This window comes from Buceros rhinoceros, unplaced genomic scaffold, assembly GCF_000710305.1.
Source record: "Buceros rhinoceros silvestris isolate BGI_N320 unplaced genomic scaffold, ASM71030v1 scaffold9623, whole genome shotgun sequence".
Taxonomy (NCBI): domain Eukaryota; kingdom Metazoa; phylum Chordata; class Aves; order Bucerotiformes; family Bucerotidae; genus Buceros; species Buceros rhinoceros.
The window spans coordinates 34773-57275 of record NW_010401800.1 but is presented as its reverse complement, the minus strand read 5'-3'; the positions used below and the strand labels follow the sequence as shown (position 1 = coordinate 57275).

Below are 22503 nucleotides of genomic sequence, written 5' to 3'. Positions count from 1 at the left end.
CAGGGAGCATCCATACAAGCCCAAGGTTACTGTTGTGAGAAATCTTCATGAAGCATGTGGTTATGATTGTGATAATTAAATGAGACTGGTTTACTTAGCATTCTCTTGGGTGTGTGGGTGGGGTGGTCATTATTAAAAGAAATTCCTTGTTCTGATAACTTGGTACTACTTGCTTTTCCCATTCAAGAGGCTCTCCCTTGGGTGCACAGATGATACCCTCGGTTTTGATGATATCCAAGTAACAAGTACACATGCAGACATAGCTGAACTGTAGTCTTTGTTCCAGCATACATATTTTTAAAGGCAGATTATTGTGTGAGTCCACAAATTTCAAAGTAATTGTAGTTTTGAGCAGGCCATAGCAGTGATGAGAAGGAAGTTGCTCTATGGAACTCGTAACCACTGCCAGCCAGTGCAATCCCTACCATTTCATTCTGGTTTTCAGGATCTTTAGGTCTTTAGGTTTTATAACAATATAAATACTTCTAACTAGTGGTGGGAAACCCTAACTGGACCCTCTTGACCTTAAGGCTAACCCAATCACATTTTTTAGAAAATTAAGTTAAATGTGACTGGGTTTCACTTGAAAAGATAAGATTATGAAATAGATTTTTAACTCCGTTTTGTGGTTTATCTTTTCTTTTAACTCGTTTTATGATTTGGGCACTATGCATGTTTAAGACTTTTTAGTATTTTGACTATTTTCTAAGAAACCTGTTTACAAAAGACTACAGTCTCTGAAAATGTTTTTTAAATGGAAAATTAGCTTACATTGATGAAAAACCGTGTAGCAGGAAAAGGATCACGTCTTTAAAGGTACTAATAACTAGATTGTCCAAAACTGATGAGTTTTGAGCTGTAAATAGCAAATAAAATAAATCCCCAGTGTTTTCAGTTTTGACTACAAACATGGCTTAGTTTGGCAAACCGTGGCATTAATACGATGATTCTTGTACGTAGAGTTCAGAATAGTGATGTATGTTTACAAATCCCTATGACTGTTTTTAATGTGTTTTCCATAGGAGCAACAGCTGCTGCTCGGAAGGAGGTTATAAGAAACAAGATAAGAGCAATAGGAAAAATGGCTAGAGTTTTCTCAGTGTTAAGGTAAGGTTTTGTGCTTTCAGATTTCTTTAATATCAAAGGACGTCTTTGAGTGATTCCTTAGAGCACTCTGCTGTTGATCAAAGAGCAAATTTGATATTCGAGTACACCACCCAATTGAGTTTTAAACCTTTTAAAACAACTTTGCTATTTGTTATGGCTCTGAATAATCTTCTTCCTGAGGACTTTTACAGAATATAAACCAGACAAACAAAAGAGATCAGCAAAGAAACTTGCAATTACCCTTTTTTTTCCTAAGACTGTTGCTTACCAGGTGTACTAATTAACTTTTAGCTGCTGCGAGGCAAGAGTTAAGTGTGGAGAAAGGGTATGGTCCACATCATGTCTCATTAAAAAGGAAACCAATTGTCCCACTTTGTCACCCACAGTTTTTGCTACAGCCAAGAGTAAAGATGAAAGCATTAGGGTCATTTAAGCAGAAGAACCATTAAATGCAGGAAATCATTGTGCAGACAATAGCAACTCGTTACATTGGGCCGCACTCCCCCAAACACATGAACATGAGTAACTAACTGCTGCCCGATGTTTAGAATTCTCCATTTGATATCTCTGAGCAGAAAAGAAAACATGCTGTGCTATGCTGTGCTGAAGTCTAAGCATAGAAAATACAGTTCTCCCTCCATTTCAGCAGAGGGATTTTTTTCCTTGGGAAATTGTGTGTTTCTCTGCTGTAATCAGTTTATGGCAATTACGGTTTGTGCAAAATCCAGGGATTTTTTTTTTTTAATTATTGCTATGATTGATATAAAAAGAAGAAATAAAAACAGTTACTTGAAAACACTCTTAATCTCAGATGAAACTCTCCAACTTGCTTGACTTGAGACACTTCTGCAGCATGCAAGCAGTGGGCAGGCTGTCAGTGAGGCTTTACACGGACACAGCAGTTCGCCTACACGTTGCAGATTGCAGCAGCATAGCTCAAAATAGCACACTGAGATGGAGGACTTTGGGAACTGGGGTTCCCAAAGTGTTGTGTGTGAATTACTAGTGATGCACAAGCTACTTTAAAGTGGTACACGTAAAAAAAAAACCAAAAACAAAAAACAAAACAAAACCCAAAAAACCCCCCAAAAAACCCCCAAAACCCCAAAACAAGCCAAAGTTGGCATCGTGCCTTTTTTCCTAAACAAGATGGGGGAGCAATGAAATGTTCCCACCTGCTCCTCTGTACCAAGTCTGGCAGAGAGCCTGGAGTTGACATTGCCACCACCTTCATAAAACAGCACGATTATTTTTCTCTGCTGATAGTCGAGCAAATAAAGTTTGGGAAACCTGGCTTTCTCCCGTAACCTTGAACTGCAGATTCTGGACCCACTGCATTTTGTTGCAGAGCACCTTTTGAAACGCAGGATTAATTCAACAGAAATGTGAATTTAAATATGTAGAAGGACCTGAAATTGGAGGGCTGATATATTTGGGTTTTGATGACCTTCAGACGATTGATATTACCTATATGTTAAAGACTTTTTCAAAGGCAGCTATGGGGCAGAAGTTTTTCAGTGGTTGCAAGAATGGAGGAAGGGTATAGGATAATTCCTGCATGTGCCCTGTCTAAAGAAATGTGCATAAGCCTCATAGCTTAGGATTTTTAGTACCATTTGAAGCTTTGAACCCTCTTAAATTATTTCACAACAATCAACATTTTAAGGCACTGATGGGAATCAGTCTTTATTTTTCCCTGAAAAGCAGTCAAATTCATCTCAGAGTTGTTCCTGAGACAATTTTTTACCCCTACCACACGCGTCCCAACATCTCCAGAAGACCAGAGTGGACTGTATCTGTTAGAGGAGAAGCTAGTGGTTCACTCACTGAAGCTGCTGAGCTTCTGAGAGTTCTTGGGTACTGAAGGACCTTAAAACTTTGCAGGAAGGACTGAAGATGACAAGTATATTTGTTCTCCCTTAGCTTTAACCAGCAAATACAGAACATCCTTACTGTGGTCAGAGGCATAGCCAGCAAATAAACAGATACCTCAAATGGGAAGTTTTGCTGACCAGTCTTCCAGGGGAGAGAGTGACATTTCATCCCAGCCACCGTTGCTCCACTGGGAGATCCTCTTCTGTTTTGCTGGAAAAGGTTGATTCTCCTCAGCTAGGTGCCAGGCCTATAGACAGTAAAGATTACATGAGGTTAATATTGCAAACGCTGTTCCTATGGAATAGTCTGGGGTTTGTTTTTTTTTTCTGTCTTGCGAGCACGATGCACTCAACACACAAGTGTCTGATAGGTGTGTACAACCCTGCAAAGACTGTGGTGGCACTGTCAACTAAACCAGCCTATTTCAGAAACCGTGAAGTTCCTGTTTGAATCATTACTGATTTATGAAGTTTATTTCACTAATTCTTGAAAAGCGTTTCCAAACGACCAGCAACTGATACGAACACCTTCAAATGACTCGGTTAAATGTCTCTTCTCTGAGCTGGAGGGGCCACCTTCCTCGAGGATGTAACCTGAATGTAAAACAGAGATAATTAATGGTCATCAGCCACTTCAGTCTCAAAATTGCATATCAAATTAGTGTTGTTTTGAGTTTCAAAGGCTAAAAATGAGCTTTGCCAAGAATAGCTATCATAGAAAGATTGGCATAGTGCAAGACCTCATGATTGCCTGTCAATATCTCTCTGCGACTTTGTTTCTCACGTCTGACTTTTCTTTGGATATATTTAGACAGGAAGGAGGTAAATAAAATCTTTATAAAGTTTATTTTCCTTTTCTAAAAACTGAATTAAAGGACATCAAATAGAAAATAAGGAACACTGAAGGCTAAAAAGATTTCCATATTTGTGATGTAGAGGTTTCTTGAGAATATGCACTTTAAAGATAATAAAAAATATAGTGAATAAACTTATCCTGTGAAGGTGAAACTAAAAATGCCATTGCAGTTTAATTAAAAAAAAAAAGGTATGAAATGGACTAAATTGAAAATGCCGATTATGCGTTTCCTTGCAGAGGCAAATAATCAAGAGAAAGCAAAAACTTTGGTGTGTAACTCTTGATGATGAAAATACTGTGTTAATTCTGGATGTATTTGGCCATTGTGTTAGTTCCGATTGCTTAGGAAACTTGCAGTGAAAACAGTCACAATTTGATATTGACTTACACACAGAAAAATGTGTACAAGGAGAATCGTCTTCAATCTAAAAATAGAGTTTGAAGAGTGTATGTAGTAGGTAAACAAGAGCTGTTTGAATTACATGAGTAATTCAGGGCACGTAGGTCTAAAGAAAATTGTTAGTAGTAGAATTGCTGAGAGACAGTTTTGATAGACAAAACCATGTTATCCTCAATTGAATGCGAACTAAATTCTGTCTTTGTGTTTGCTTCCTCCAGATTAATGTCATTATATATTTCAAAGTAAAGCGCTTCAAAATAGGTTTCCCTTGAAGAATTGGGATTGATTTTGCTGCTGAGAAAGTATGTAATCACAGACAGCATTACAGTGCCCGTAGAAAGCTGTATTTAACGGCTTGTCTGGATAGAGCTGCTGTATTTCTCCTGCCATGCATTAAAAATGATGTGTCTTTGAAGGCTGGCAAAACATATTTAGGCTTCCTAAAACATTTTCCTTGAATTCAGTATCATTTTTAGCATACAAAACTATTAAGAACAGGGCTAGTAAGGGTGGAAGCGCTTATTAATTTTAATGGGCTTTTAGCTGCTTTTTTTAAAAGTGTCTGGTGATCATTAATAAATAATGCATCTGAGTGCCAGTGTAGACAAAAGCAAAACAGCAATTTAAGTTATTTTGGACCACACAGTGTAAGAAGCTTAAATGTGTTGTTGGTAGTAACTGCTCCTTTGGTGATTCTCCTATCAAATTTGTGGGTTTATGTATATATTCAACTGTATGTCATGCACTGCTATGTATGGTGCTGATGTTATCACCAGATTCATTCTATCCTGGTGAGGAGATTGGAGATACCCAAGTTATTGCAGGGCACCTATAGCTTAAGGTATCTAAAAGGTGTTCCATGTTTAAAAAAAAAAAAAAAAAAAAAAAAAAAAAAAAAAAAAAAAAAAAGAAAAACAGACTATTATTTACCCTTTGTGGGTTACTCTTTTTCCTTCTGCAGAGAAGAGAGTGAAAGTGTGCTGACGCTGAAAGGTTTGACTCCGACAGGAATGCTGCCCAGTGGTGTGCTCTCTGGAGGAAAACAAACACTGCAAAGCGGTAAGCGTGTTTGCCTGTGTGTGTCATTCTGTGTAGAAACAACAATTGCTTTTCAATTGCAGAACCCAAGAAAAGTCTTCTCACAGTCTTCTCAGAAAAAAAATAAAGGGCAGAATGAAACAGCGGTTTGTTGTACTGAAACATTTGTGAGCAGTTCATGTAAGGTCACTTCTCAAGACTTATTTATGTACCACTGATTTTCAAAGAGGGGGAAAAAAACGTCCCTGAAAACCAAATCAACTGTTCAGAATGGTAGATCAACATTGCATGTGAAGTACGCTCTTTCCACAGTTCACAGCATCTTTTTGGTATTTTTAAGAGCAGTTTTGATACATGGAGTACTGAAGGTTCAGATTAGATAATGACACAACTCTTACTTTATCTGATTTGTTCTCCCTCATAGAGCATCACGAATGGAAAATAGCTCTAGAATTAGATTTTCTCTCCTAGCAATTCTAGGTGACAGCATGAGAACAATTTCACTCTGATTTAAGCCCAAGTGAAGGAAGGCTCTTACAAACACCGTGTTTGCCTTGTACGCAAACACAATGCAGACTGGCAGTTCGGTTTTATTCCAAGTGCTTCTTGTTACAAAAAATCTGTAAGTTTATAGCGGAGCTGCCTTTGATAAAATATTCCTTTTGGAATGAGGAGCTGCAAAGTATTTAATTTACTACTGTAAGCGCTCCCTTTCTTCTTTGTGTATTGCTGTAGAGTGTATTGAGGGCACACAAGAATGTCTCTCACTTACTGAGGTTCTGTTGGCAGTAGATGTATCAAATAGAAATGCTTCATAACCTTAACACAGTCTCAGCCTCTTGTTTTCCTGTTTTCTTCCTGGAGCATTCTTTCTCTGTTTTCCCCCTTACTGTCTCTTTTACCTAGAAGATTCAGGTATACGTTGGTAAACCTTCTTTTCCCCTTTTTTTCCCTTCCCTTTTCTCTTTTTGATGACTTGTGTGTTACAGCCATAGTAACGTTCTGCTTTGAAAATGCTGCAATATGATTCCACACAATGCCTTTCTTAATGGGGCTGTGGCAGTCTTTTCTCCGTATACTTGCTTTACATTTGTCAGAAAACTTGGTCCAAGGAAACTGCTATTGTTGCCCTGGCTAAATATTAGGAATTGAAATAAATTTGAGAAAATTGCCTAAAGTTCTTGTTACAATGGCTAAAAGGAAAATCTCCTCATACTGCAGTATTCTGGCTTAGTAAAACATTACTATACACAGCTGCATTAGTTAACACATAGTACTCCATTCAGCAAATGATCTGAAGTTTACGTAGTTTCTGTTGAGCACACGTTCATGTTACCATATGTATTAACAGAAAATATAAGTAGTATGTTCTGTTGTGGAAGTATACATTTTAGCCATATTTTTTTTTTTTTCGAATGTGTCAGTGCTGGTTTGGGTCTGGTTATTCATTTTAATTTCTCATCCTAGTTATCGTGTTTCCTTTTCTTTTAAGTTTGCTTTCGTTTCATTCCTTGGTTTTTTTCCATTTCTCTTGCTCTGTAGCTTGAGAGGCGCAAGCTTACCTTGGTGCATGGGGGTTAGCTGCTCTCCTTTCCCCATGTGGCAAGATAATAGTATACCTATTTCAGTATTGATCTCAATCCATATTTAACATCCTAACTGAAAAAAAACGTAACAAAACAAAAAAACATGGCTTCTTGAGCTATTCTCTAAACAAGAGTAATTCTCGAAAATCAAAATTTCTTTTTAATTATTTGAGCTGTACCATTGCTATATTGGATTGCATTTGCTGATTTACATCAGCATCTAAATCTCTGACTGTATAAACAAATTCACGCCAAAGCTGATGGGTAGAATTCAGATTAAATTAAGTCTTTGAGAACAATGAATGGTTCCAAAACAGTGGTAACAGGGCTCTTGTAACACTGCAGCAACCTCCCGATTACAAACTTTTCTCTCTCTGACCAGGTTTTGTAATTTTGGAGGTCCAGCAGCTTTCAATCTTCTATCTATGTCCATTGCTTTTACTAAAATATTAGAAGCTGTTTTCAGAGACTGGCTTGACAAAAAGGATGCTTACAGATGGAGCGGACTGGATGAGATTGCAAGCAAAGGCAAAGCTGTCTGAGCAAACTGTCCCATGCTGTGGGGAGGTTTCTTTTAAGTCATGAGAGAGAAAAAAAAAAAATCATTCTGAGAAGTTGTATGTGTGGCTTTTTTGCCTTGTACTGGCAGTTAATATTTTTCAAGCTAACATCATAAGTGGTACGAATTTTGTGTGATGGCTTTATGCCATTTTTTGTTCTCTTTTGACAGTGCAAATCAAACTGCTCTTATTCAAAGCTGGGAGGATTATACAATGACCTTTTCAGGTCAGATGTGCAATATGGAAGACATTTTCATTTTGTAGTTCTTTTTAAGTAAAAAAAAAAAAAGCTACTCAAATGTATCTTTAAAACTTAGTTTGTGGAACTTCTGCTTCAAAACAAACTATAGCTTAATTCAATCTGCAAATTACTGTTTTTGTTCAAGCATTTCTCTGTGTGTCTGTTTTGCCGAAATCCAGCACTTACAGTAACAGTAGTGTTGTAGCTCCTATGCTATTCACTGACTTGTTCTTGGAGTTAAAATCCTCTGCTCATTTTTCTCATTCGTTTTGCTACCCCTTTCTTCTCTTCAGCTACTGTTGAGGCTATTGAGGCTGATGAAGGTAAATTGGCCAGTCCCCTTTCTGTTGGTGCCACAACAGATAAGGGCTCTGCTGGGTGTATTCATTTTGCTGTAGCTTGTACAGATTGTGTGGGTGTTGGGCTAACAATTGTGGCTCGGTATTAACCAAAATGTAATTGCTTTAAAGGGGAAAATGGTTTTTTGGGGTTTTTTTTCCATTGCTGTTGTTGTGGTTTTGTTCTTTCTGAAAGTGAAAATCATGTTGGAATTGCTGTATGTTGATCTAAGCACTGAGTAATGCCACAGGAGGAGACATGGGGACTTGGATTTCACGGGACATAACTCGGCAGCAGCTTGTAAATGCTCTGTGACACATAGCTCAAAAGCTGAGCGCTGGAGGCTGGGTCTTGTCTCCACCTCCAACTGTCCTCAGCAATCTCGGGTTGAGGAAAACACACAGCTTTTTCTATATATCCTCTCTTTCTGTTGTTGTTGCTGTTTTTATTTCCTTTTTCCTTTTTTTGCTTCAGTTTGTTTCTTTTAGGTCATTAGTAAAAAAATTTTTATTGGTCTTTTGTTACGATTCAGCATGTTTCTGTTGCTCTTTAAAAGTAATATAACATGAGACATTTGTCTGCAAGATGTCAGCTTCCTCTGGTAGTGGCAGTTTACACACTGGATATTGATGTTAGAGCAACCATTAACACCAGCACCATTTTAGCTACAAATACAAAGTGACTGGCTGCCTCCCTCGGAAGATTTCTGAATGTTTGTAGTATTGAAAACTATGGTGCTTTATTGAGAGACATCTAATTTAACCTTTAAGCAATTTTTAACGCTACGGTTAAAACCTAAGTAATCACGTAGTGCAATGTAGATGTGCAATATTCACTAAACATTATAAAGTTTGGGAAGAAGAGTTTTCAGAATTCCCCTTTAAAACAAAATTCTTCAGTTGTATTTTGTTCTTGCCCCTCTCAAATTTCCTGTGGGTATTTTCTTTTTTTTTTTTTAGTTAATTAGAAAAAAAAATTAAAATTTAATGACTGCTGTCCGTTGGTAATATGTGCCCTTTTGGCCAGTTGAATTTGTTTTTGATTTTTGTAAAGCAGTGGATAAAATTACGGAACAAATAAGTAAGAGAAAATACAACTGCTTTCTAAATAGCAGTGAGTAAGCTGCTATTTATGTTGGAATTACCTATTCCTATCAGCAATCTCTAATCTGCAGTGTGCATTCTCTTTGACAGTTTGGCTGTTTTCTGTGATCTTCTGTGACTGTGTTGTGTTTTAGTATACTCTCAATGTAAACTGCTAATACTCGTTGTCTGACCAGCAACTACAGCAGAGCACCTTCCTCAGTCGTGCAGACAATAATGTGTCTGCTTGAAATACAATTGATTGAACATGCCCTTGTTCAGCCCTATGCACCCTTCAAGTTAATTTCCCATCCTTGCTACTTAGATGCCGTAACCATAGTGGTAATGGCTAGTCCATGCAGACAAAGCTAATGATGGGGAAAATGTTTCACCTTTACCAATTGTCCCTCTGAAGTTTGATTCAGGGCCCCGGTAACACCAGCTGGGCTTGCTACTCCTGGGCAAGCTCCAGGACGCAGCGAGTGTTTCAGCTTCAACACGGCCATCCATTAAACTGTTGCTTTAAGGGATTGGCCTGGGTGCTTGTTAGACATCTTCATTTTTGTGGTGGAAGATAAAGTAAAAAAAAAAAAAAAAAACCCAAAAAACAAAAACAACCTGACCCTTGGGAAAAAACCCCACTGTAGGGCCTGTTCTGTTTTCACTACTCCATCCCTGCCCTCTTGACTAATCACCATTATGTTGTTGTTTTTCTGAGTTGAAGAATAATACGTGTTAAAATCCATGCACTTCACTAAGCTCCAATATAATGTTTGTGAAACTGGCTAAGGAGCTAAATCCTGAGGCAAACGGGATCTATCATTTTCTCAGGAATTGCTGGCAAAAATATCGGCATGAAAATGTTATTCTTGCTCCCCTCAAAATGCAAGGAGTGTGTAGATTGGTATCAGGGATGGATGTTCTGGGGTTTGGGGTGTGTGCGGTTTGGTTTTTCTAAAGAGAAGTTACCAGCCTGTCCAGAATTGGGACTGCATGTTGGAAGGAGAGCAAGAGTACTTCAGAGTAAAGAGGAAATAAAGGGAGGGAAGGAATATTTAATTTGATCTTTGAAACTCCCCTTCCTTTTTCTTCCCAGGGAGTTTGCAGTTTCCTGGTACTAACACACTATTTGTGCTCTGTGGCATGTTAAGATAGAGGCATAGCCAAAGAGCCAGTTCTGGAAGTGCAGTGCATTGATTCAGTGTAGATGAGAGAAGCACACGCAGAAGGATGTGACAAATTATCGACAGAGCTGTGGCCTGCTGTTTGCCTATGGTGCTCTTTTCTCTTTTGCTTTAAATCTAAAGATCTTCAACCCTTCAGTTAAAGAGGGGGGAAAATAATACATCCCCCAGCATGTGGCTGCCTTCTGAGATCGGTGTGGCCTCATCAGTGTTGCTGCTGAAGGGCAGATCAAAAGTTCTCAGGTTCAGTTGGAACTTTGGTCCTTTGTCTGTGCGTTTCCAAAGTTAAATTGTACAAGTGTGCCAAAAGAACGATATTCCTGGTCTGCATTGCACGCCATCACCACTGTTTCACCCAGGCTCCTTTCTAGAAGTCCAGGGATGTATCGGGGAGGGTAGCTGCCCTGAGCAGTCAACAAGCAGCTTGCCTGTGCTGGGTACAGCAGGCAACCTGTGGTAGGGTCGCCCCAGATCTCCCATAGCTTCAGCGTACATCCCGCAAACTGGCCTCGCCACCCCATTGCCATCTGTAACTGGCCAGCATGTTTTCACTCTGGTCTTAGAAAGCCAAATGGGAGTTTTGCCTGATTCAGGATTTACAGCGAGGCACAATGTCTTTAACGCTCTAAGTGATGATGACAAACGCGATCTCACCGGCTCACTGCTGTGCCCTAAGCATGGTTCCCAATTGCAAACTGTAGTTTCATGTCAGCCTCTTAGGGTTTCAAGCTGAACTCCAGCAGGCAACAAAATATTGGAAGTTGATCTTTTTGAAAAAAATAGTTGTATTGCAAGAGACGGTGGTGGTTAATGCCCAGCTCTTTCTGCGTACGGTAAGGAGACGGTCGCGTTGTCAGATCTTCTCATTGCCGCCTTCGCAAAGGACTTTCACTCTCATTGCTAAGTTGAGGGGAAAGCTGCCAAGAGTTCTACCTTGCTAATTTTACTTTTTAATAATCCTTTATTTAGCTATCAAAGGATTTTCACCCCAGCATAAGATCACTAGCTTCGAAGAGGCCAAAGGCTTAGATCGAATTAATGAGCGAATGCCTCCACGCAGAGACGTGCCATCCGATGCCAACCTTAACTCCATCAACAAGGCAATCTCCACAGAGACTAATGGCACGGACAGCAACGGCAGTAATAGCAGCAATATTCAGTGACCACTGTCTGGGAGGGGGGTTGAGCTGCAGGGCGCGATGGGGTTGCTGCACATTAGCAGTGGGATGTTCTTGCCTCTGATAATAGCTTACTTGCTCGGGGGGCCAGGTGTTGGATTCAGTTTACAAAAATCATCTGCGAAGAGATCGTCAACTTTAATTTGGTGGGAGGGCGGGTGGGGGAGAGACACCTCCTTTGGATATGCCTTTAAAATGCTTGTAGAAAAATGAAAGCTCATGCTGGTATATATTGCAAAGTTAGGGGAATGAACATGTTTTCCTACTGCATTGGGAACATCTAGATGTGTTACTGAAAGGCCTTTTATTATGTTACTGGACATGAAAACTTTGTTTAATTTCTTACTAACTATTGTACGTTTACAGTTGCAGCACTAAACATGGACAACATCAAAACATTTTTAACAAAATGTACAAACTAAATAAGGACTATTTATTGATAATGTTTTGCTACTCTTGTCAGACAATGGCTATGAAATAAATTAGGCAATCTTTAAAAATACAGAGAAAAAAGAAAAAAAAAAGAATATTGGAAATTTGTTTAAAGACTATTTATTGATAATGTTTTGCTACTCTTGTCAGACAATGGCTATGAAATAAATTAGGCAATCTTTAAAAATACAGAAAAAAAAGAAAAAAAAAAGAATATTGGAAATTTGTTTAAAATGCCAAAAAAAAAAAGAGAGAAAGAGAGAGTGTGGGAGAGAGAGAGAGAGACAGTTTAATTTTGTACAGATTATGCTTACCTCAGGTTTCTTTAGTGTTCTTCAATGCCCTTCTTTAAATATAACACTTATCTTACTAATTTGGCAGCAATTATCCTTTTCTTTGTTTGAAAAAAAAACTGGAATAATGATAACATTTATCTTTTTTTGCTGTTTATATTTAGGGGGTTTGGTTTGGGGGGTTTTCTGGGTTTTTTTGGTAAATCAAGTCTTGGTTGTGGCTTGCTGAATTTAAATATTTATGAGTGGTGCATTTTTAAGTATAGTGAACAAGACACCATATTAAGTGCAGTGAAAAGCATCTATATTCTGTAAAAATCTGCCTATGCATGTTTTTTAAGAAAAAAAATGGCTGTATAGGCCTGTATGGGACTGTAATGCGCTTAGTGGTCTGACTTATACTGGAAATGTATGTATACTGGCGTACTTTATATTCTCTAAAGAAAAAAAAAATGCTTAATGCCTTTGAAATTTTGTAATCAAAAAAAAAGCTTTGAAAAATCTAAGGGGAGAGTATTCTTAAAGTTTTTAACATAAGCTTGTCAGTGCACATATAGATGGGTAGCATGTTTAGCAAACCTTGTGAAATTTAAATAAGTTCGTAGTTACATGTGAAATTCTAAATGCATGATAACTGTTAATGTCATAATGGTTTAGTCATTTTGTTCTGTTCTGTCATGTGCCACAAAATGTGTAATTTTTTCACTTTTTTCCCTTTGTATATCAGTTACGGGTTTCAACTGGTTCATTCAACAAAACAAAACAGTCCATTGATATTTTTTAACAATTGTATAAGTGCCCAAGTAATTCACTACAGCCTACAGCCTTGCCTTTGTAATTTGACTTCGAAATGTTGGCAATCAAAGCATGCACTTGTAACAATGAAAGGAAACAAAACAAAACAGTCCATTGATATTTTTTAACAATTGTATAAGTGCCCAAGTAATTCACTACAGCCTACAGCCTTGCCTTTGTAATTTGACTTCGAAATGTTGGCAATCAAAGCATGCACTTGTAACAATGAAAGAAGCATTTTATATTACTACTCAATAAAAATGTGCATGAACCTCAGCGCTCTTCCCTTTCTTGCTGGCTCAGTCACAGAAGCGCACGCAGGCACGTGCACGTGTGTGCTCGCTGATCGCTTTTGCTTTGGACAGGAGAAGACTGTCGCTGTGAGAAGGATGACTCGTTTCCCAGTTCAAGGTCAGTTCTTTACTAAGAAGGTAATTCATTTATTACCCAGCTGGTTTCGTCTACGGAACATCTGCAGACTTCCCCCCGGGTTCTGGTTAGGAAGTTGGGTTTTCACTAAAATGAGCAGGGTGTATCCCACAGGTAGAACGCAGAAGACGACGTGTGCCCGCTGTGTGCTTCCCTACCTCCATCTGGAGTGTTGGAGAAGGTCACTTAGTATCATTCACAATGTTCCTTTAAAGGGAAAAAAAAAATCGGCAATTTCAGATTTTGAGTGTTCTCTCATTTGGTCAGAGGTGAACTGTCAAAGCTCTGCCTTGTTCTAATGTTCTTCCTAACTGTGCTCACCGTCCTTCCACATCCGTCATCCTGTGAAGAACTGATGGACGATGCCAAATGGCGCAATGTTGCGGGCATTGCTTTCGTCCTCCTTTCAGGTAGCATTATGAAATGTTGGCTCACTGGCTGCTTTCTTATGTGTTCCTCTCACTTCAGCTCTTGTTAATTTTGGCAAAATATGACAGATGGCAAAAACAAAGAGAATTCATAATAGACAGGTCTAGGAGGCTGTTTAAATTTTAGGTTTTAAATTTTTGTTTCAGATTGCATAGAAATATAGCACAGGGGTGGGTGAGACACGCAGAGTCTGACTGTTCGTCTGATCAGTGAAGCTCTTCATCTGGTTAATGAGCACAGTCTCTGCAAAAAGTGCTGGTGAAAGTTAAACGACCGTGTCACTCGCCAGTTCGGTCCTGCACGTGCGCTAGCTGAACAGCTCTAGGTGACCTCAGGTAAGGTTTTCTTGTAGAGACACCTGAGCTAGCGCTCAGCAGGCGCTTTGTGCATCACACAGTGACACTGTTGGGCGGTGCAACGTGTGCTGTCTGCTTTCATTTAAGTCGGGCCCGGGCAGTTGCCCAAACCAATTTAACAGCAAAAAAGGTTTTGTTTTCCTCTCAGCAGTCAGAGTGTGTCATAGACCTCTCCATTGGTAGCCTCAACCTGGAAGATCCATGCTACGTAACAGCGGTGGGTTTGCAGATGCCTGCTGTAATGACTGCAGAGTGAGCTTGCGGGTAAGCGAGGCTGCCCAGGCTGCCAGGAAAAAATTGCACGTTAGGAAACGTACGAAGTCTGTCTGGTCAACAAGAAGGTTTTTGAACTTCTTAGATATTAGAAGAATGAAAGTTGTCCTGAGCATGCAGAATGGCGGTGTCCCGTGTGTCCAGGTAAGAAGGCCTGGCTCTTTTCTGGAGCGAGCCCTGCTGTCCTGCCTTGGGACAGGTTCTGAGGGGTAATCTAGGCTAAAATATTCGTAGAAGGGCAAAAAGAAATTTCTCAAAGGTTCTCTCTTTCTAGGGCATCCTGTCCCTTCCAGCTGTCCTTCCTTTTTCGTGCTGCAGAAGGAGCTGTAAATGAATTTGAAGAAAAACCCTGGTGCCGCTGAAGGCTGAGCTTTGGATTTTGTGGCCTCACTCAGTGACGTGCTGTGCACTGGAACGTATCTCCCAGTACAGGTTCCTTCTAATGCCAAAAATATCATTGGTGCCTACATTAGGGTTTACTGTGTTTTTTTTTAACCACCTTATTCTTACCATGTGTAGTGGGATATTGGATACACGTTTTGTATTTTTTGCACTATCGTAATTTTCCTTTCCAACAACTATTAAAAAACATGAAGCCTATTAGCTCGTAGCACACATTTTCTGAAGAAGGCAACATTCAAATATTGTCCATGGTTTCCCCCAAAATTGCAGTATGTTTAATCCTGCTTAAGCTTGTGCTGGAATTGCCAGCTGTCAGACACAGATACAAATTCTTTCAGCATTTACCTTGACACCCTTTTTTTTTTTATTGCCAGAGGAGAGTATAAATTGAGTCGTATTTGGTTTTCTCCTCCGAACCTGGCCAGCAAAACTGAGGTCAGAAAGCAGCGCTAAAAACAGGCACCGAAAGATGCTGCTTGTTAGGAGAGACATGATCTCTGTCCTCTCTCCCTTTAGCTTTGGTTTTTAATAGGTTCAAACTGAATTTACAATTTTAGTCCTTAGACATCAGTTTCCCTTCTTTTTTCAAGGTACTGCTGCTCAGATTAGTCAGATCCATGAATCTTCCCACTTCTTTCACAAAGAGAGGGATGTGAGAATCAGCTATTTCAAATGTTAAAAAAACACAAGCACCAAACCATCCATTTGGAAAATAGTTCGCAGATCGCTTCTTAGTTGCTTTTGGGAGGATGTTTGATTCTGCTAAAAATGGCCATTTGTGGCATGCAAAATGATGAACTTCCTGGTTCCTCAGTGATTTAGGAAAAAATATATCCAAGTTCACATGTTTCTGTGTGTATGTTCGTGCATATGTGCAAACACAGAGGACTCTGCAGCCACCTTTGTGAGGGTCACAAAAAGGAGGAGCTGATGGAGCTGGTGGTAGGGATTTTTTTTTTTTGGTCTTGCTGAGCTTGACTTTGTCATTATAAAAAAATGTGGTAAGCATTATAAAATGTATGTTTTATGAGGTTTTGATATTTGTTTCTATTTTTTAAATAATTTGAGGGCAGTTTCAGTTTTACATGTGCCACCGTGTTTCATCAAGCTGACAAACAGCTGTGAAGGCAGCAGTATTTTGCCACAGCACGCGATGCGAAGGGAAGGGCTGCCTTGGCTCTGACGTCCTGGTCAAAAGCTTGTTTTGTGCAAAGTAACTTGGCAATCAATGTGCTAAAGGACTGATTTTGCTGCCATTGGGAAGTCTGCCAGCATGCTGGCAGACACAACAGCATCCACTCCTTTGTGGAGTCCACTAGTGGTCATCACTGGTTGCTCTGGGATTCACCAAGGCCTCCTCTCCCTTTGGGTGGGGCCTTCTGTCATCATTTGCTGGAGGTTTGGGTCTAGACACCCCGTTAGGTGGTTCTTACAGCAGCAAGACTTGAGCAAGAGGTGGTTATTTTCTACTTTAGCTATTACATCCCTGAGGCAGTTGGTGTAGATAACCATGGTGCAATCAAGCAAGCCCATTTCTCTCAACATCTGGGTACCTGATAATCTCTTTTGCTTTAAATGAGCAGCTGAACACTGACTTGGACTGATTTCACAGTATTTAAGGTCTGAGGAGGCCTGTTAGGTTGCATAATCAAGACTCATTGAAGCTAGCAGGTGCTGCTGACATCAGCTCCTCCGACTCAACTGCTTGTCATGCAGGTTCAGCTGTAGCATGTTGCTCAAGGCCCTCTTCAGTCAGGTTTTGAGTATCTGCAGGGATGGAGACTCCACAGCCTCTCTGGTCAACCTGTGCCGGTGCTTGACAGCTCTTACAGTTACAGAGATTTTTCCTACATTTTAAAATTTCCTGATTTTCAGTTTGTGCCCACTGCCTCTTGTCCTGTCGCTGAGCCTCACTGAGAAGAGCCTGGCTTCATCTTTTTTACTTCCCCCATCAAGTATTTATACATTTCTTCTCCAGGATGACCAGCTCTCTCCATCTCTCCTCATAAGTGAGATGATCTAGTCCTTTAAACAGCTTCATGATCCTTTGCTGAACTCACTCCAGTAAGTCCATGTCTGTCTTGTGCTGGGAAGCCCAGACCTGGACACGATACTCCAGATGTGTCTCACCAGTGGTGAAGGGGTGAGGGAATTAAATTACTTGCGCTGGTTTCCTGTATATAACATTAAAGTTCTACAACATATATTGATGCCAATAATTTAAGACAAGTGAAGGCATTTCTGGCCTTGTAAGTCAGAGAGACGTGGGAGCCATCCCACAGAAAACAGAAGCAGCAGAGGTATGTTGCAGTCACAGAGCTCAGATGGACTAAGATGGAGATCCAAGAAGGTAAGACAAAATTAATGCCTCACCAATCTGAGAGGACAGTGGAAGATTGGAATAATTTTTATTGCCAAATTTGGTAATAAATTTGAGCAGCAAATCATCCAGGTAGGTGTCAGTTGCAAGAAGGAGGACCCTCTTCACTCTGTCCTGTCCTGTATCCCACCTACTGCACCTCCGTGTCGCTTCAGAAGAAGGCAAAGAAGTCATCTTGTACTGAGGGGAGTAGTCCCTTCCTGGATTCAGCAGGCAAGTGGCTGAAGCCCTGAAGCGTGTGATTTGTATACAGTCACGAGTGTGGTGCAGATCTGCACATGTTATCAGGATAGCACATAAACGAGATCTTGTGCCTCTCTGGGGCTGGAGAGGTAACCTTCTGAGGAGGCTGCCTGAGAAGAAGGTAATTTGTTTATCTGTCACTTGGTGGTTTATTGGTTTCAGTACATATTTAATAAGCTTTGCACTTGAAGTGTGTTTTCCTAAAATGAGAAGAAAGTGCACTCTGGAGGGAATATGAGGCCGACACTGCAGCTGACCTGAAAGAGGCTGCAGCGCTGATGTTTAGGCAAAAGACTGAGGAAGCCCTGCAGCCATGGACCAGGGTGCCAGAGAAAGGAGAGGAATGAGGAGTGGAGCCGGCAGGAGAGCTTAGGGTACTATTTTTCATGGCTTGCTCAAGGAAGATAGGAGAAGAGGTGGTGGTGGCGGCAGTGCTGGAGGAGACCCAAGCTCTTATGCTGCAAGACTGAGGTGACAAGATACAGAAACCGTACAATGTACCTTGGCTTTGGGTAGGCAATGGCAGAAACTATTTAGGGTGATAAAATTCACCTTAGACTAGATGTGCACTTAAAGATGATGTTAGAGTTCAGACTGACCTGAAGGTAGTCATGCATAAAAGGAAAGAGCGCAGAACGACACGGGAAATAAAGTTTTGGAGGGCGAAGTTGTGGTAAGGAGCGGACTGAGGCCCACAGCCCTGGCAGAGGAAGAAGACAGGCTGAAGGACTGAACGTTCCATTGCATGCTGAAGAGTTTGATCAGTTCAGCTTCAATGCGAGGATGTCTGTAACTCGGGGGCTTGGCCATGGTGTGAGGAGCTGCCGTGAAGTCAGCTGGGATGATTGGCCAAAGTCTGGGCTCTCTGCAGGATAAGGGAATTATAAGGACCTTAAATCTCAGCTAAACTTGTAAGGCAGGGCTTGCAATCTGACCAGATAATGGTTCTCAAACAAAGAGAGAAAAATAAAATCGAGCAAGGAATAGAAAAATGACCTGTCAGCCAAGTAAGTTAAGGATGGCCAGTAAAGTCTGGGAATACGGTGAAAATCAGGATGAGTCCAGCTAAGTTGTCTTTGCTGATCATGGTCAAAAAGCAGCAGAACAATTTTCCAGGCACTTAAATAGGAAGAGCAAGTTATAAATAAGTGGGAAATGATGCAGTGAGGATAAGGGAGAGATTTAAAGTAGATGTATTGGCTAAAGGACCATGGAAGGAAAGCCAAGAATGAGATTTATGGTATGGAAACATGACCTACAGAAATCAAGACAGAAGCAAATTCAGAGTTTAATGCACTTCTTCCCTTCAGTCGCAATAGAAAACACCACATTTGCTTACTCATCAAATAGCAATGCTCTTTAACAGCTCTCTGAATAGGGGGTCTGTTTTGAAAATATACTTGGAGAATATGTAAGTACAGAAGTATGTATAAATAAGGAGCAACCGCTTTGGTGTGCGTGTAATCATATGCAGAAATCTAAAGTAAATCTTGAAGAAACCACTGGCCAGAATGTGTGTGAGAGGGGCGGCTTGCCAAGGTGCTGTGTGGCAAACAGAAGTAAGTTATGGATGTCGGGAGTCTGTGCATGAAAGTTAAGGTGGAAAGGAGCCAACTGGAGGGAAGATCACAACTGTTGGTGTTGGGAGAGGAAGTTCTGCATGGTGAAGATATTCCTCAGAGGCAGCAGATAGAAATTCAGCTAAGCAAGAAATGCCTGTGGCATCACAAGTTCTTGCCCCCTTCCCTTGTGCCTCTGTGCCTCTGCCAGCTTTCAGTCGGAGATTAGGATTAGTGGGGGGAACTGCTGCTGGAGGGAGCTCCCTTCCACGCATTTCTCTTCCTGTTCCTTTCCGCTCCTCTCTGCTTTCTTCCTGCCTTGTCTCATTTCCTTCTCTCTCCTTCATTCTTTTGCTTATCGCAGCTACTGTTTTGCCACTGGTTCTTTTTCCCAAACCCCTCAGGGCGCTGCCAGGTCCCTGTCTGCTGGGCAGGAAAACACTGCTGCCAACCCTGACTTGCAGCACCCACCTCCATGTGTGGGGAAGACAGAGGCTGGCAGAGTCCCCACTGCAGCCTGGCTGCACTGGGACCACACCTCCACGTGACCTCGGGGGTCTCCTGGCCTTGGTTCCCCATCCTGCTGCTGTTGCCTCCGCTGCGCCTGGACCTAGCTGCCCAAATTTCCAGGTAGCTGCTGCTCACAGAAACCGGAATGAAACTTGTTTGATTCCACGGACACTGGTCCTGAGTGCAAGAGCATCACCAGCAGATCCCTGGCTTGAGCTTTTCATTCCTATTAACTCTTAGGAGCGGAGCATTCCTTGGGAATAGGTGGTTTTAGGAAAACACTGATATTTACAGGGAGAGGGTGACTGGGAATGAGAGTAAGACAATCATTGTTTTATTTGAGGAGCTGAGGAAATAATATTGGTAACAGAAGCTTTTACATACATAGTGAGAAGTGCTGGTGTTGCCTCGGAAGAAGCTGGCATCGGTAAGTGATGGCACGCTTCCTTTGCAGTTTGCTGCTGGGGAAAAGCAGCAGAGCAGTCAGCTCTGTATGGAGCGAGAAGGGCGGCTTCTCCTGGCCTTTTCCACCTCTGCGTGCCTAGTTTAGTTACAGTGGAGAAAAAATAATGGTTAGTTTTGCCTTTGCTACCTCCCGGCAAAGCGTTTCTCTTGGCCCTTTCACCTCCACAGCTTTTCCTCATAAGGCGTGATTCACGCGTGTGCTTTCGTATGGAAATAGATTTGCAAGACTTGCCAAACAACGCACCTCTTAAAAGCACAGCTGGGTGCTGACACGGCAGTGTTTCCCTCAGTCCAGAAAGTTAAATCCAGAAATAACCTCCCGTCTCAAACAGCTCGGTGACTCACGCAGGCTTTGGGGAGGGTGCAGGGATTCCCGTCCCCAGACAGCCCCGCTGCTGCTGGGGAGGGCTCAGCTGCCGGGCGAGCGGTGCTGAGCTGTCAGAGCCGGCGCGAGTAGATGCCGTCGGGCCCCCGAGTCAGAGTAAATGGCTTCTGTGGGAGCCTGAGTTAGAGGAGACAGGCAAGGAGGGACCGGGGCAGGGACCTGAGGACCGGGTCTGAAGCAGTGCTGGTGGGTCTGCCCGCCCTGAGTACTGAACGCTCCCTTTCTCCCAAAAGCTGGAGGGAACTGCCCTGGCAGCGCCGTGGATGAGGCTTGTTTCCCGCGGCAGGAAGGCCTGGGGCACGAGCCTGCAGAACTCCCTGCCAGAAACTCTGGGGGAGCACCGTTCCCTCCCAAAGGGGTGTGAGAGCAGCTGCGCCTCGCTTGGCCTCCCTGGAGATGCGTGTCTTCAGCTTCCGAAGGGGAAAGCATGGGAATGACGTCTCTGGTCGCGGTCCTGACTCACCCAGCTTCTCGGCCACGGCTCCTGCAGTCGCTGGGCTGGTGGCACCTAAATGACTTTTTCTGTTAAGCTGTCTAAGCCATCGTGTGGCTTGGACAAAACTCGAGGGGGTTCATGCTTGCGAATGAGTACCTCTGTGGCGGTCTTCCCTAATGAGCGAGAATGTGTGCTGTGAGGTCTACAGTCAACTGTTCCGACTGCCAAGGTGCAGGTAAAGATATCTGTGCAGCAGTTACAGAGCGCACAGTTCTCTGCATCACCCAGAATTTCTTGCTGTCCTGGTCTTTGGCTTCTTTGCTCCTACATGTATGAAATCCTAGAGTGTGGAGATTCAGGTAAAACCGTCTGTGGAAATACTTTGTCTTTTCCGTTTCCTGTGGGTTGAGCTTTTACTGTCATTTTTAAACACAGTTAACCCAACTTAACCTTTGTATCTATTATGTCAAAATTATTCCCAGCTCCTCACAGCTTCATCAGGAGTGTGAAGGTAGCATGAGCACAGGCTCTGTCTGCAAGGAGACAGAGATGTATATACATACGTGTGTTAACACGGGTGTTTTGGGGAAAGAATATGATCTTTTTTCAGCATTTTAGGTTAGACCTGCCTCATTACCCCACAGGCATCAAGTGACAAGATATAAAAGTGGGACACTGCCATGTCTGCCCTTTCTTCCCTCCCTGTGTCCCCATGTCTCACCTGGCCCTTTCTCCAGGGTTCTTCACTGCCCTTTCCTAGAAAGACAGAGGGTCAGAGGGTGAAACTTTAGTAAGGCTTTTGACACTGTTTCTCCCAGCATTCTGGAGAAACTGGCTGTTCATGGCTTAGGTGAGTGTAGTCTCTGTGGGATAGAAAACTGGCTGGATGGCTGGGCCCAGAGCGTGGTGGTTGGTCACCAGTGGCATTCCCCGGGGCTCAGTGTTGGGGCCTGTCCTCTTTGATATCTTTGTCCATGATCTGGATGAGGGGATTGAGAGCACTCTCAGTAAGTTTGCAGATGACACCAAGTTAGGCAGGAGTGTTGATCTGCTTGGAGGTCAGGAGGCTCTACAGAGGGATCTGGACAGACTGGATCAATGGGCAGAGGCCAAAGGTATGAGGTTCAATACGGCCAAGTGCTGGGTCCTGCCCTTGGGTCACAACAACCCCCTGCAACGCTACAGGCTTGGAGAAGAGTGGCTGGAAAGCTGCCCAGTGGAAAAGGACCTGGGGGTGTTGGTTGGCAGACAGCTGAAGATGAGCCAGCAGTGTGCCCAGGTGGCCAAGAAGGCCAATGGCATCCTGGCTTATATCAGCAACAGTGTGGCCAGCAGGAGCAGGGCAGTGATTGTCCCCCTGTACTCGGCACTGGTGAGGCCACACCTTGAATGCTGTGTTCACTTTTGGGCCCCTCAGTACAAGAAGGGACATTGAGGTGCTTGAGCTTGTCCAGAGAAAGACAATGAAGCTGGGGAAGAATCTAGAGAACAAGGCTTATGAGGAGCGGCTGAGGGAATTGGGATTGTTTAGCCTGGAGAAAAGGAGGCTGAGGGGTAACCTTATCGCTCTCTACAACCACCTGAAAGGAGGTTGTAGTGAGGTGGGGGGCAGTCTCTTCTCCCTAGTAACAAGTGACAGGATGAGAAGAAATAGCCTCAAGTTGTGGCAGG

At 42.1% G+C, this 22503-nt stretch overlaps 1 protein-coding gene across 2 annotated transcripts; it reads left to right on the top strand.

Moving 5' to 3' along the window:
* Positions 1-1018: 1018 nt before the first annotated feature.
* LOC104490143 (serine/threonine-protein phosphatase 2B catalytic subunit alpha isoform-like) lies at positions 1019-11945 on the top strand. 2 transcript variants are annotated; one of them, XM_010132392.1, is made up of 4 exons: positions 1064-1107; positions 5199-5296; positions 7956-7985; positions 11237-11945. In XM_010132392.1, the coding sequence occupies exons 1-4, from the start codon at positions 1082-1084 to the stop codon at positions 11428-11430; spliced, it is 348 nt and encodes a 115-aa protein (XP_010130694.1). In that variant the 5' UTR covers positions 1064-1081; the 3' UTR covers positions 11431-11945. The 2 variants fall into 2 exon arrangements, with proteins under 2 accessions (XP_010130695.1, XP_010130694.1); XM_010132393.1 differs by lacking the exon at positions 7956-7985 and having other exon boundaries at positions 1019-1107.
* Positions 11946-22503: the final 10558 nt, after the last annotated feature.